This window comes from Neodiprion pinetum, chromosome 2 (genome assembly GCF_021155775.2).
Source record: "Neodiprion pinetum isolate iyNeoPine1 chromosome 2, iyNeoPine1.2, whole genome shotgun sequence".
In the NCBI taxonomy this organism is placed as follows: Eukaryota; Metazoa; Arthropoda; class Insecta; order Hymenoptera; family Diprionidae; genus Neodiprion; species Neodiprion pinetum.
In genome coordinates, this window is record NC_060233.1 from 31,444,745 (window position 1) to 31,460,368 (window position 15,624).

The following is a 15,624-nucleotide window of genomic DNA, read 5'->3' on the forward strand; positions in this document are numbered from 1 at the left end:
TCTGATAAATTTTCAATGCCATTAGCCAAATGTTTATCCAATCATTTTTCTGAACCTATTTCTTTATTGTTCGTCCCTGTTTTGGTCGCCGTCAATAACTGACGCCGTAATATACGAACGGTTTTTTGAGACACCGGTTATAGACTGTTAATTTCCTCACGATGAGTGAAACAGACCATCTTGCACGAGAAATCACACAATAATTGTTTCGATCTACTGCTTCATATTTTTACTGTTAAATTATAAATACTGCGCGGAGTGTTGAGTACCTACTGCAGAAACTGACTTCATTTCGTTTACAATCACTTGAAAATTATAAAAAAAAATCAACGTGAATTCTGGACGTGAAATAAGCATATATGCTGGAAATTTAACAATCTTTTGTCAATTCCTACTCCGCTACGGTCTTCTGGAAAACGCGAAAAATGAAAAAATTAATAAGCAGCGAAGCGTGTGAAAGCGGTGTATATTAGCCGACTTTGCCCGGCCATAGCCTAACCTACCCTGCACGGACGACCTCGTTTGCCGAGAGGGTAATCGGCTTAAAAGCGATCTAACAGTAAGCAAAAATGTACAGTCGTACGTGCCTGTAAATGCGTACGAAGTCCTGGGTAATTACCTCGGTGTACCGAGTCTCCTTACTTAGAACCGTGCGCGACGAAGGCTGTCTTGACTCCCGGTAGAAAGGCCTGCCAGGGACTTCTTGCATCGGCAGTGGAAGAGCAGAGTCGGATTGATGTTCTAGCACGCAAACGCACCGACTCATATTCGACGTTTCGTCAGAAACAGGACTGAATTATAATCCCGATGTCCGGAGGTTGAGAAGTTTCCTGCATGGCCGACGCACGAAGTAAACGAGAAGACACTCGGGGCAAAAACAGGCCCAATTAATCTTGCAGCTAGTTATTTGATTCGCTTGCCGAAGGACTTCTCGCGTCCGTCGAGTCTGCATTGACGTGCCTGCCGTCTCGGTAATATTAGTCTCAATAAATTAACGTGTTTTACTGTAAACTCGCATCTCTCGCTATTCGCATTAACCTCCACGCTGCAGGTAAGGAGGCGACTCTTTTGCGACGAGCTAAGCCTCGTCAAAGGTACCGACAAGATACAGGGATGAGGCTCGAAGCTTTATACTCGCGGTTTTTTATCCACACTTCTTCCTCCTTCCCACTTTTCTGCGTCATCGTTTTATACCAAAGTTTCTTCTACCCTCTCAGTCTACGATATTCTCGTATTCCCTCCCACGAGGCATTCATCATCCTTTCAAATTTACGTTTTCCTACCCGGGCCGAAAACCATCGTGCTTAGGCACGTTGTATTCCAACGTTCCGGCGTTCCCATTCGCCTACGTAACACTGGAATACCATCCGGTATTTATTTTCTCATACAAAATCAATAAGGGGTTGCGGTTTGACGAGGGCCATTGAGAGAGTGTACGTATACGTACCGTGCGTACGCGATTCCTACGTATCTCGGCGAGGCTGTGCGCAACTACAAGACGTATCACTGATCGTACGATAAACCGTGTACTGGTCACACTTCGATTATAAGCGGCGCGAATCAAAGGCATCGGAAATATAAAGCTCAGGTTAATGAATAAACATTATAGAAGACCATCTCGCATCTTGCATCTCGCATCTCGGATCTCGGATCCATCGTATCTCGTGAATCGGCGATCGATCGATCTTGCCCACGCTGTGTGTGCCTTCCTACCATAGGTATACCAACGTCGAGCTCGGTGAGGAGCGAGTTTTATCAACGATCGCTGGATGCAGGTTAAGACTCGAGAGATATATTAGTCTTTCTTAAATTTTCATAAAACAACATTTGGAATTTGTGCCGGTGAATACCTTCTATATCAATAAAAATTTCAATAATCATTCTGTGAAATATGTCGAGTGTCGCTGGTTCTACGTTTTATGGAATGCGAGAAAGTTTACTTTCGCTGTCGACTGAAACCTGCTAGTTTTGTGAAAGAAAACGATGGAGCTAAAAGACGTCGATACACTTCATAGAAATGTATTTACCCGAACATAAAGGGTGTTTATCGGTCCCGTTGCATTTCCGGTAGACCGAGCTTACGAAGTGCTTTTGAATCCAGGGAAGCGTAGTTAACATGGTGATTATGACTAGATCAGGACGGAATAAGTGCTTGAAAATAGTCGAAGAGGCTTACTGCCTGTCGCTTACAGAAACGAATGAGGATCCTGGAAAAGACTTGAATGGGTAAAAGCCGGGGATTCAGTCAGCCAGGGGTGTTTTGATTGAGGTTGCATTTGAGGAGATTAGAGAAAAGAGCTGAGGCCAGAAGTTCACTAGCAGTTTTATAAAGGAACTCTTTTTATTATTGTACGTTTCAGTATACAGTCGTGCCTTTCGCGTAGTATTTATTATGGCTAATAATACTGCAGAGTAGAAGAGGTGTTACAATTTATTTGATTTGACGTTGTATATAATGATATATAATATATGTACGAACATATACATATACGTGTATGTTTAAATATTAAATAAACTTATAATAAATAAATTAATTAAACTCTTATGAGCTAGAAATTGTTTATATTATTTAATACTATCTTACAGTTATCAATGTTATTATTATTATTATTGTTTTTGTTGTTGTTGTTGTTTTTGTTATTTTTATTATTATAAACGGCACAGTAATTATTGCCTAGGCTTCTCACCGGCAACTGTCAATTGCCTTTTTATTACATATACATATATGCATATTCACCTACCTATAATTATAGCCACGTTTATTTTACATTTTTTTAACTCAATACTGTAAACGCCTATCTTATGCAATTCATACAACCCTTAAAAATTACTTAACTACATCATTATTTGTCTCAGTCTGGTCATTTTCACCGGTTAGGTACGTATATATAATAATATATAAGCTTCCCAAGTGATAAATTACATTTTCAAATTCTATAATAAAATTCTTTAATATTTCTAATGACAAATCTTATCTTCGACGAAGGAGAAATGGGCGGCTCGTTTTTCCTACAACGTTATCGGCTCATTGAAATCTCCAAAGTGCTTGTAGTACCAGAGAAAAAACTAAAGAAAAATGTCGAGCGTCGATCGATCGGGTGACACCGTTTAATTTGATTCGATAACGCGTTCGATATTTCCTGAGAAAGAAGAATCCTCAAGACAAAAGTGAATGTAACAGATACCATATTACTTTGGTAAAGAATCGAAAATGATAGCATAAAGTTGTTTATCTGTGTGTTATAAAAAATTCACTCATCTCAGTACTATTTATCTTTGGTCTCAATCGCTTTTCTCTCTGTAAGTGCCATCAATAAACGTGAAAATAACCCGATAATAATCCGCGCACGAAACAACGATCATACAGATGTTAATAACGTCGAAATTGTTCCGTTGATATTGATTTGCTGCATACTCTCCGGTATAAAATAAGAAACCGTGAAAAAGTCACTTGCAGACCGTGACCCATTCCTCGACCGTGCAATTTTGGCACTGAACGAAGCAGCACCAGTGGAACTTGCAGTGGCATCGTTCGGTCCGTCGTTGACGAACGACGTTGTAGCCGCGGCCGCAGCAGAGCGAAGCACAGCCGTCTCCGCTGGGGCTGGTTCGGTTGCACCGCCTGCCGTTGGTGCCGGGAATGTCGGCTGCCGGGTCCCGCTCGCAGAAATTCGGTGACTTTTGGTAGTAGAAAAGCTGCTTCGCGAGGTCCTTCGGTTTCCGTTTTCGGCCGCCCCTGTGCTTGCGCTGCTTTTGCCTGTGCTCCGGTCTTCTTCGCCGCGAGCCTCGAACTCTGGTCAGTGGCGTGATGTTCCCCAAATTGCTCTGAGCGACCAGAATCGCGCTGCGAAAACGGTCCTTCAGCGTTTTACCGATTATACGGAATTCGGGGACCGCCTTCCAGCACGTCTTCAACTCGCAGGATCCCGACATTCCGTGACACTTGCATCGCACCTGCATGTTGGTTGACAGCGCCTGAAACAGCAGCCGAAGATATTTAATATCCGTAAGTCGGAGGTGTTGGTCGTTTTTTATACGCGGATATTATATTTTTATATGCGGCTCTGACCTCGCGGCAATTCAACCCCAACGAATAAATAACAAACAATGCCTGTACAGGGAGACTTAGGGATAGAGGGATAATCACCGGAAAAAGTTTTCGGATCTAACATGTTGTACAAACGGAAAGGCTCGCGTTGGTTAGCAGGTGCCTATGGAGTGGAGGGAGATGCGGGGATGGGGTCTTAGACAAAGAGGTGTCGCGTACAAAACAGTTAATGAGTCTATGGCTGGGTGGTCTGGCCCGGGGGCCTCGTCTTAATAACGTGAAGCGTGAGCGGGCTCGAATAAGAGATGCACGGTGCGGCGTACGGAGTCGGTGGGTAGGTATCGAGGCCGCGAGCGAGCCGTTAAAAAGTAAAAAGTTAGGAAAGAAACAAAAAAGTGAAGAATAAGAAGAAAAAGAAGAAGAGGTGGACGAGGAGGAGGATGAGAAGCGGGAGGTGGGTGAAGCAAGAAAAAACAAAGGACGCGCGTATGCGTCTGAATTATTGGACGCTGAAAGCGCGTTGACGCCATCGTCGAAACCCTTGGACGGGGACTACTAGGCTGGGCCACAAGACTGGTAAGAAAGTTGAAACAAAGAGGAGTTGCCGAGGAAAGGGCTGTCCGCAAGACGTCGAAATTCCATAAAATGATCAGAGGAGTCAGACAGGAAAATAAATCTCAACTCACCAATCGTCCGGCTTGGTTATTGTGCAAATTGACCGTCGACTGGATGTCGCCCGCCTTTTCACGAGAGTCCAAGAAGTGCCTTGAAAACTGCATCCCGTAGTCCAGGTTGTGGGAGCATCCACCCCATTTCCACTGCGCGCCCCGAGCTTTCGCTGGAGGTCTGCCTTTGTAGCTGGATGGATCACATCCGCAGGACACCAGACGACCCATGCTGCACGCTCTGGCGACGCTGTGCGCGACACCAGCGGCCGATATCGCGTAGGCGAAGGCTGTTTCTCTATAACCTGGAACATGGACGTCGAGGTGAAAACCATCACCGCGAAATCACGTTACGATAGGCGCGTTGTTTGCAACGAATTCCACAATAATTCCATCCTGTTGAATTCCAAAGGGTTTCACGTATCTTTCACATATTTTATTACCGACCGTAGTGGCTCAGGTGCCAGGACTCGTGGCTGCGGAGCGGAAGGACTTGAGTTCAAATCCCCGGCCTGTCAATTATGTCCTGAACGGCAACATGCAAAAATTTAAGATGGGTCACGCCGTTCAGGCGCCAGGTTGCTGGTCGGTGCTTTGGACTTGGGTTCGACTACACCTGGGCAAGGTTTTTGACATTTTCTCTTATCCCTCGTGCGACTGCGGGTGTTTCTACTACTACCGCCTATCCCTGCTATACCTACTCCTTTCTTTCTCGTATGCATTGCAAATATAATTGTGATAAGTGAAGAATTATCATTATATTTTACCGAATTGGATCAATGGATTATTGGGGTGGGATGAACTCAATTTGTTGGTTTCGTTTCGATCTGACAGACGTGAATTTCTGGACAGCTTTCACTCCTAAGCTGGTGAGTTACGTACGAGAAGGAGAGGTTCGAGCTCTGTAGCTCGAAACAAAGTGACGGCATAGCAAATTGCAACTAAATTGCGCTACGGCTCCCCTGGACAGTCACAAGTTACGAGTCGTAGTCCTTAGAAGGAAATCCGGCCGACGTTTGCAGTCGACTCCGGAGGATGGACAGGCATCGGACAGTGCGGGTACGGCGGGAAGTATTACTTAGCTGGACGTCTTTTGATGGCGGAGCTGGATTTCCTTGCGGGGTGGGCCAGCTACCTCTTCTTATCTCGCGTGCCTACCCGCGGCGAAATAAACTCGAAGGTATTGCGGTGACATTTGGAAAGGCTCAACTGCGGGAGACTTTGTAAATAACGTTACGTCAAACGGGGTTTTTCTCCGGATTACGGTGACCGAGACGAAGACGAAGACGAAGACGGAACAGAGGCCGACGGCTCGACGCGAATTGACGGACAACCGAGGATCGAACGGCAGCAGTGGTGGCTGTCAACTTACAAACGATACGACACAGGCCTCTCTCCCTGTACGCGGTGGAATACACAATGCCTCCGAGCTGCTGTAGCACTTGAGAGTTTTGCACTATTCATGAGATCCCAGCAAAAGCGCCAAGAAGAGTTCTCCGAGCATCTCCTGGTCCCCTTCGGTGAGGAGGATTTGTTACCTCTGGACACGATGACACGTCCCGCGGTAATCGTCGTCGTTACGTTTGCGCGGAATACTCGCGGAATCTCTCGGCGTTGATTAAATTTTCGGTTCGAAAAACAATGAGGGCTGATCATCGGAACCGATCCTCGTCGCTCGCTCGTCGTTCCCTACTACCGTAAGCTTTTCTCTCAGCTCGACTGCGTCACGAGCCTTGCGCACTTTATATCCACGCGTCGTCTCCGGGAATTTAATCGGTAAAAAACTGAAACGAGAATTATCATCTCCTGCCTTATGGTATAGCTGGTATCATTTTTTTCGCGGTAAACGACGGTGCGGAGATCTGCGCTCTCCACGGCTCCGTTCGTTCGTTCGTCGGGTCCGCGTATAAGGACTCCATGGGTGGGAGGGGTTTCGTACGTCTTCTGCTATATACGGGTATTGGCAGCAACTGTTTTTTAATGCAGATAGCTACCAGGGCTGGTGGACAGCAGCGGTACCCGGGGACGTAGCAATAAATCCTCTCCAGGGAGTTGTACGTCTCTCCGGGACTCTCTGCTCTTTCCAACGAGCCAACGCGAGCACCTCCGATCCCAGCGCTATCTCTACCTACTGTCCGCTCCGCGATCCTGACCAAGTATTTTCGCACGCAGGGCCGCTGTATGGATATTTGTTCTATCGCTGTATGCATTTAAAAATACTCGCCTTTTCCGTAATTTTATTTCCTCCAACCTTCCCAAAAATTCCCGCGGATTTTCAACCTACTTTTTCTTACACATTTGTCGTAGACAATCGAGCCGCCGGGTTATTTAGACTGATTATCGTTCGAGGAATCTCTTTATCACGCGTGAGGTTTCGTTAATCTTATTCTTTTGGAAAGGGTTGCAACGGTAGAAGAGTTTCGAAACAGAATACTCGAATCCATTCTGTCTCAATGAATTTTTCTTCGATCCGAGATACCGTTGCAATAAAATTTTGAGTTCAGCTGCAACTTCCGGAGGGTGCCAAAGGAGGTTTTTGTCGAAGTCGACTTGTGCCGCCCTGTACCGTGTCTTCGGCGACAAGACGGATCGCCCAGCAAACACTATAGGACCTTTCTTGCTCGGGCTTCCTGTCAGTGGTAAAATAATGATTAATTCTTCGTACGTTAGATCCGCTGCTTGGGGATTCGATTCGATGCCCGATAAACGCAAGCGGTAATAATGTGTCAGCCGTGCCCTCTTTTCTCGGCTCGCCGCCCCGTCGCTCGCGCGTCGATATCAAAGGTTATTGATTTGGTTACATCGTCAATTACACGCGTGGTGCAGCCGTGAAATCAACCGGTTGACCACTGCTTTGCACGATACACGTGTACGAAGGAGAGGGATGAAGATAGGGAGAGACGAAGAGAAAGAGTAGGGTGGATCGTGCCGCAAGGTATAAGACACACCGGATCGCGGATTAAAATGCATTGAAGGGGCCGATTTACTCGACGGCGCGATATGCTCCATACCCTCCTCCCCCTTCGTGGGTGAGTGATCCGGTGGTTTTTATTTATTTATTTATTTATTTATTTTTCAAACGCGCGCTCGAGCCGACGGATTGGGATATTTCTATCTTCATCTTCATCTTCATCTGCATCTGCATAGCTGCAACTCAGCGTCTGCGCGGTCTCGTACACGAACCCAGATAGTGTTGTTCTTTTTTCGCTTTTTTTGAGGACAGTTTCTTTTTATCGTTGATCAACTGTCACCGAATTTTCCGTGGTTTTAGACACGCCGTTTTTTTCCGACCGCCTCTCCATTGTTGTGCGCTAACCGAGTGACATGTTTCGGATCTTTGGTAACCAGCGCGTGTTATACCCTAGGCTGATTAGAAGAGCGAAGCGCCGGCTCTCCGATTCGGGGATGACGACGAAAGACGAATCCGCAGTTCGCACGCCTCTAGGATCTTGTATCGGGTTCGAAAAAGGGGTAGAAGAGGAACGGAAGTGGTCTGGAACCGATCAAAAAGCCGTTAAGGTCGTAATAAACACCGAATCGTTTGACGGCCGGTGAGCCGGCGCTGCTGTTGCTCACGGTGCACGTGTGTGGCCCTGACGTAAGTAAGGTGCCCGTGTATTTTCGTAATATATTAAGTTGTTTACCGACTCTTCGTGGCTGAGTTATGAAAGCACCGTGGATTTAACGACTCACGGGAGCCGCTGTAGTCGCTGCAGCCAACTGACCATCCCGCCGTTCCGTTCCCGTTTCTGCGTGATGCTACGCCCGACGATGGCTTCGACTCTCCCGGGAACAAGATGGGCCCTGTCGAATTTGACACGGTGGATTTGTGGCGACGCGGACGCGGACGCGGACCACGGCATAGAGCCATGCACCGTATGCCTCCGACCGAATAGCGCGCGGCTGACGAGAGATTTATAAAGGATACTGACAATGAAAAGGAAGAGGCGTCGCTTCCTGGAAACCGACTGAGGCCATACCCGATATATAACGACTCAATAATCGGCAAATCGGTCCTTTCTACGGCAACGGATCCTCCTCACCGAAACAGCTCCTCAACTTATTGTCAGACCCAGGAACGATTAGCCACACTTTTTTCATACCGCGTTAACAAAATCCATCCACTCTCAGGCATCCTCTCTTCGGCCAAAAGCCACCGGGACAACCATTATCTCCCTCTTTATTCGTCTCGATACGTCCATACGTCTTTCATCCACCGGGTGCGAGAACTAGCTGAACCTTTAACGTTCTCTTCGTACGTTCCCCAAGCCTCACTCACGGTAGCTGTGTCGATCGGTTGACATCGACGCCTTTCAATTTCAATTGCCAAGGGTGTGCTCCGATGGTTTCTCGAATGTGCCAGGCTTAGCCATCGGACCGTCACCCCACGACGCGTCCGTTGGTGGGTGAATTGGTTCGCGGTAGGAGCAGTGGGCTTAGGGAAGTTCGAAATCACGTAGGGGATCGTGGGTACTATAAAAGTCCGGCAATACGAACAATCAACACCTTCCTTGGAACAAAAGAACTGAGGCACGGGTGGACGTGTGATCTTGGTACGATAAGAACAGGGTTTCCTAACTTTTATTCCCGGCAAACTGTTTTTATTATTTCGTTCCTTGGTCTTAGGCTTTCAGGTCAGGTGCGCTCGTTGTCCGGTGTGTCATATGGTCGTCGCACTAGCCGGGCTGTTCTGGACTCCGGAGCAACATTCAGTCGGAACGAAATATGTTTCCGTCCATGCGTCACGTACGGGGCAAATTTATCTGTCACACCGTAACGTTCTCTCTTATTACGGAATTGGGTCAGGTTTTCCACCGCCGCACGAAGTAGATGAGTGTGTGTATGCCTGGCTATTTGATTTAGGCATACCTTAGGATGGCTGCTGCCGCGGTGCCCTAAATCAAGCGCCCCACTTAGCCCCTCGCAACGAGTCCACCACATCATCAAAGATCCCCGACGGGAAATGAGGAAAATCAACCCCTTACCTCGCTGGAGAAGAATGCTGCTCTGTTGGTTGCGGCTGTTCGTCGTCAGCGAGGAGCAGTTCCACCTGTGCCATGCGAACTGGTGCTGACACTCGGACACGGCCATTTGCAGTCCCTTCAGAGCGGCGACAGTCACGTCACTGTTCCTGTTGCAGAGCTCTCGCTGCTCCTTGGTCAAACCTGGGATACCACTGCAGACAATGGCGTTTCCCCCGGCCCAGTCGTCGACGGAATTGCTCATCAGACACGTCGCCCTGTGGAATCAAAGAGAGGACAGGGTTTCATGAAAACATTCGCCACAAGACGCCCCCTGCTCGTACAGATTATTTCCTTCTTCTCCTTGACGTTTGCGAAAATGATAACTGTCGCGAAACCAAGCCGGAACGAAATATTCTTTAGGCAACCCTTTAGCGACACCAGGAGCTAATTTTCCCACGCGAAGACGCGCACGATCCGTTTGAGTGATTTTAGGGTTCGGGAATTCGACTGGGGGACATTCCTCCTGAGGATGGTATGCGATGATCTCCCCCCAAAATCTCTGGCTATCGGATTCCTGATCAGGAACACGAACACAGCTTCTCCGGGGTGTTCGTTCATCCCTCTCTCTCTCTCTCTCTCTCTCTCTCTCTCTCTCTCTCTCTCTCTCTCTCTCTCTCTCTCTCTCTCTCTCTCTCTCTCTCTCTCTCTCTCTCTCTCTCTCTCTATCTATCTCTTCCTCTTTCTCTCTCTACCGCGCTCTGCATTGTTCGATTATTCAGAGGTTGGCTAAAATTTCATTTCGTACTGGTGCACTTAAAAATGATTCATCGACAGGATCGTAGTGCCTTCTAATCGCAGGCTAGGAGTGAAGACTAAAAAAGCGAGTAGAACGCGAAGGTTTTACTTGCGAGCTTATACCTGCATTTCTGCGCCACGAGCAATTCCCGATTTACAACCCAAGGTGGGTATTCCTCGTTAAAAGCGAAATTCCGTGTTTCTCGTCTCCAGCTCCGAGAACTCGAGTGAATAAAATATCTCCGCCATTTTGGATTCTTTACGCACGTTTCTCGAAGCTTCAGAGTGCGTCCGTCCCAGTGTGCAGTTGTTCCAAAAACATACAACTCGTATATACATTTCTGCCACCGAGGGACGTGGCTTGAGACAAAAAACTGTGAGATACAACGCGGCAGGTAGTTATCGCTGAAGTTATCGCTCGCCAAATCGGTAAGCGTCGCCTTGGGTGTCGCTAAAAACATTTCTCCTCAATAAACATTGAATTCCATCACTGCCGTATAATGTGAGTAACCTCGACGATAGGTGTGCGTCGACACATCTACACTTGGAATTAATTAAGTATAATAATATAAGAGGAGTACGAGAAGCAAAGGCGTATTTTTTATAAATACTCCTCAATTTGGCCAATACATGTTAAAAAAAATAAAAAAAAAGAATAACTCTCGCATGAACTGAAAAAAGGAAGGTTGGACCTCATATAAAAGTAAAATCAGATGATAACGATACGTTCCTCGGTCGTGGAACGGTGTCCGGCAATTTGTTGAGCCAGTTCCAATCATTAATCTACATTCGTCGGACCATTAATAGCTGCGAAAGATAGCCGGACTACGATGTAGCCGTAATGGGGTCCTCAATAACTCGAACTCCTCTAACGCCTCGAAAAATTCAAAGACGTTCCTGCATCGCTGCAGCAGCGATCTTCGACGAGGCTGATCTCTGCGTACGGACGCGCCACGAGCCTATACCATTATTACTACACGTATAAGGTAATTCCTTTGGGTAGGTGCTTTACTATTCGACGTAGGAAGATTTCGCAAGCTGAGTAGAAAAAAACTGCACGACGGGTAATTACTATTCTCGTGCTTTGTGTCAGCCGATACGTCATAACAGCAAGTTGCAACCTGACGGTGACCGGCTACCGACGGCGTACAAGAGGAGGACCGGGTCATCTGTTTTTCTTTACAATGTTTTACGAGGCGAAGGTCGAAAGGTGCGAATATTCAAAGAGACGATAAGTTGGATACCGTCCAAGAGGCTCTTAGGCTTTATCTTAAGCGCCGGCTGCTGCCTGAGCCTAATGGCTGGCTGTTTAGAGGCCCGCTATCGCGGCTGATTAATAATTTGGGAAAACAAAACGGCGCCACTCCCTCCCTTCATCTTTTATTCGCGCGTTTTGATTACAAGCAGCTGCGGATAAAAGGCACGACCGTCGTTTGCTGAGGAATAGGCAAATAAATCCTCATCTTGTCTCATCGGACCGCGTTATACCCGCCTTTAATTATTACATGCAAGAAAAATTTCTAGGAATCGAAGTTTTCTTCTACCGAGTGAATATTTCTTGAATATTCAACCAGGACTTACCGATCGTTCGATTGTTATTAATTCACTGCCATGCTCGGCTCGTAAAACGCGACAAATGACGAGAGTATAAATTAATGAGGCAATTTACTTGTAAATTTTTTAAAATTTGTTTAACTCATCTTTAACACGCGATAGTACATTTTTACAATTAACCTCGGCGCAGCTTTCATTTTGGCTGATTAAAGTTACGAGGAAGTAGATAAATTGAATTTGTTATCAACACCGGGGCTACCAGACGTAAACCACGGCGGAAAGTCTGATTGGTTTGATATTAATTTAGAAGCGATCGTAAAGCGGTGATAACAAAAATCACGATATTCTACGAACGTTGAGGGCTTTGTCGAGGAAGCACCAGTCCTTAACTTTTCACTAATATTCTCAAAATGCAAAGGTTGTACCGAAATCAAATCACGTTTCGCTTCCCTGAGAAGAGTAGGTAACGTTGATCTTGAGAAATTCTTCGGGTATTGTTCGCTGTTCCGCGTGGTACATACGTTACGTGTGAGCCGTGACGATAGCCACCAACTTCGTGACACGTGAACTATACTTCATTGAGTGTTACATTGCCCCCCTACGCGTCGGTATAATTCAATGCCGTCATGTCAAGTTGTCGGTGAAGGATTATTTATTAGAACCGAGAAGCTGTTTGTCACGACCACATAGTCGTGTCGCACGGTAGTCGTGTTCATGCTTGTATACTCGCTCTTTGCCGGAGCGAACACTGGTTTCGATATTATATTATTAATCGTGTGCAATCGACGCTGCGCCTTCGTTGCAGTCACCGAATGTGTCGGCCTGCAAAAAAGAACGCTCGGATCTAATATCCAGGTAAAACTTGACCGTTAAACTTTCGTCGTTAATTCATTCTCTTTTCCTGCCTGTTAATTTTCTTTCCCGCTTCGAACATTTTGGCAGAACTTTGCTCAACTCTAGGCTCAATTGTCACGGGACAGGTGAGCGAGTTTTGGAAATGTCTATAGTGGAAATCGGTTGAAGTGTGATTTTTGTGGAATTTAGACTTCGGGTCGTTTCAGCGCTGTGTCATCGGGGGAGTCACGGGGTTTAGAGTGACGAGGCAGTCAAAGGCAGGGAAAAACGCCTCTATTGACAAATTCTTTCCGCAAGGCGCTACCAGGTCGTCAATTTTTCACTGACCGAAATTAGTTACACCCTGTCCAACCCTCTGCCGTTTTTTTTCATCCCTTGGCGTATGCACCCTCTACGTTTTGTTGTAAGTATACTACATTCGACCAATTTTGGAAAACTTTCCATTCTTAAATTGAAAAAAAATAAAAATTTCTCGAACTTTCCAACGAAAAAATAACATGTGATAACGATCTCTTCTACTCTGACATGTTTAGCTGTAAATTGTTAAATTTTTTTTCTTGCATCTTATGACAAAATATCCAATGATAAAATAAAACAATTTTATCAGATAGTTCCGACAAGCTCGTCTGTTTCGTGCCATGTACTATCTAGTATGTAAAGCTTGCAAGCCTTGCTTTTGTTGAAATTTTTGAATGGATGAGCGAATTCTTAGATTAAAGTTGATACAACTGGATCAGTTTGCTGGTAAAAAATGATAAATGAATAAATAAACGTGTCTTACTTACCGATAGTTTGAGATAAAAATGATCACGGTGGCTAGAACCAGCTTATAGAATCTGGATACTATACGCGATGGGGGTGGTTTGGGCACACGTCGTCGAAACGAAGGCATCCTGTCATCGCCTCAATATGTCATGAAAAATTTTTCAATTCGCGCTCACTCGATCTGTTCACTTTAACGAGACCGGTGTCCCGTTCTTTTTCTCTTTCTTTCTCTCTCCCGTCTCTCCTCCGGGAATCAACCCTTCCGGGTCGCAGAGCGGCTCCTCTGATCAGCACGTGGCACGCGTCAAGGACTAGCCTCAGGGACCGGCGTAGCTTTGACAGCACTGAAGAGCTCGTCACTGATTCACTGGATGCTTGGCGATGCAATCTGGATGCATCCGAAGGGACTTGAAAGACCCCGCGGGAGAATTAGTAGCCACGGTGTTCGGTTCTGTCAAAAGTTTGTTAATTTTCACTCGCGACAGCGATTGTTCATTGCTCTATGCGACACCGGTTTTGAAAAAATGAATCTATTTTCAATCAGCGTAAAACTGCACTATTTCATTGACTCAGTGTGTGATTTTCCACTCCCCCTGTTCTTCTTCGTCTTTCTTGACTTCTGTGTTTTCGAAATATCGTTACATTCATCTAACCCGCTGGATTCGAATTTCGGTGTATCGTTTTTGACTCGTGCTAGACGATCTTTGTAGTCTTACATCCCAGTTATATTTGTTATTTTTTTAATTATTCCACTCGTTTAATCACTGGATTTGCAAAGCCATTGATGAAACACAATCCGGATCTTCATGTCGACGATATTAGGTCCAAGCTTTTGGTTGTCCGGGGTCCGATTAACCGTGCTGAATCTCGAGAGGGCGTTTTAAGAAACGATAATTACACGGTGGCCGGTAAAAAAAGAGATAAATAAAAAATGTCGGGGGTAAAAGCAGGAGAAAAAAAAAAGAGATACCCAGGTTTCTCCACACAGAGCCCGCGAGAAGGATGATGTGTCAGTTCGCGTACGTTCACGGCAAAGCCTTGAGCTCAAATAAAGTAAAAAGTTACACGGCCTGGGTCCTGGCGGGACGCGGCGAAGTGCAAATAGTATTCGATAGTGTTAAGGACAAACTTCCCGTGTCGGGCATAGATAGAGAATGGATGGGTTTACTCGGCGGGACGACGTGTGGCTAGGTTAGCGAATGTATGGGCAGATTCTGTAACACGGAGCTGTCAGTCTCTGTCGGTGTGTCTATGATGGACTCGCGCAGTGCGCGGGGACCTTCCTAACCTTCTGCTCCAGGGGAGAGTGGCGGAGGCTGCGAAGAACCAACCCCCACCACGATCATCATCTTCTCCACCACCATCACCATCACGGCATCACCTGCACACCGCACCACAACCACCACTATCGCCATCCTCTCCACCACCATCACCCCGATTCGAGATATGTGCCCGAGTACCTCGACGACACGGCACGGACCTCCGTGTTCTGCATTCTCTTCTCTCCTCTCCTCTTCTCTTCTCTCCTCTTCTCTTCTCTTCTCTTCACTTCACTTCACGTTGCCCTGCGATATACAGATGATCTCGGTGTTGAAAAATCCCCGCCGCTGCCGCTGCCAATTACCATCGCGGCTGCGGAAATCTTCTGCATGCAGGATTTCTCCAAGTGATTTTCACCAACCCCTCCCACTACCTGCGAGGCTCCATCTCCTCCTTCGTCCTTCCCCCTTGTACACCTTGACACTGCGGTATTCCTCATTCCTTTCGCCACCTTTCGGACCTCGATTCATTCTCTGGTCTGATGAACCACAATTTCCTCATCACGATAAGGAGGTACCATTTTACCCGGTTTACTCCAATTAAACTTTCTCCCCAAATTCAAAATCGTTTCCTGCCTGCCAGCCTATCGCGCGTCATCGTTTCTCTTCCTCCCTGTCTCTCCTTTTCTCAAGGTCTCGCACCGGCGTTACTTCCGTCG

The 15,624-nt window shown here is 46.5% G+C and overlaps 1 protein-coding gene across 1 annotated transcript; it reads right to left on the reverse strand.

The window, feature by feature from the left end:
* Positions 1-2,594: 2,594 nt before the first annotated feature.
* Positions 2,595-14,875, reverse strand: Wnt10 (Wnt oncogene analog 10). The gene is made up of 4 exons (XM_046609435.1): positions 13,667-14,875; positions 9,699-9,952; positions 4,735-5,018; positions 2,595-3,975 (listed from the first exon to the last, which is right to left on the reverse strand). Exons 1-4 carry the CDS (start codon positions 13,771-13,773, stop codon positions 3,448-3,450), a joined length of 1,173 nt encoding a protein of 390 aa, XP_046465391.1. The 5' UTR covers positions 13,774-14,875; the 3' UTR covers positions 2,595-3,447.
* Positions 14,876-15,624: the final 749 nt, after the last annotated feature.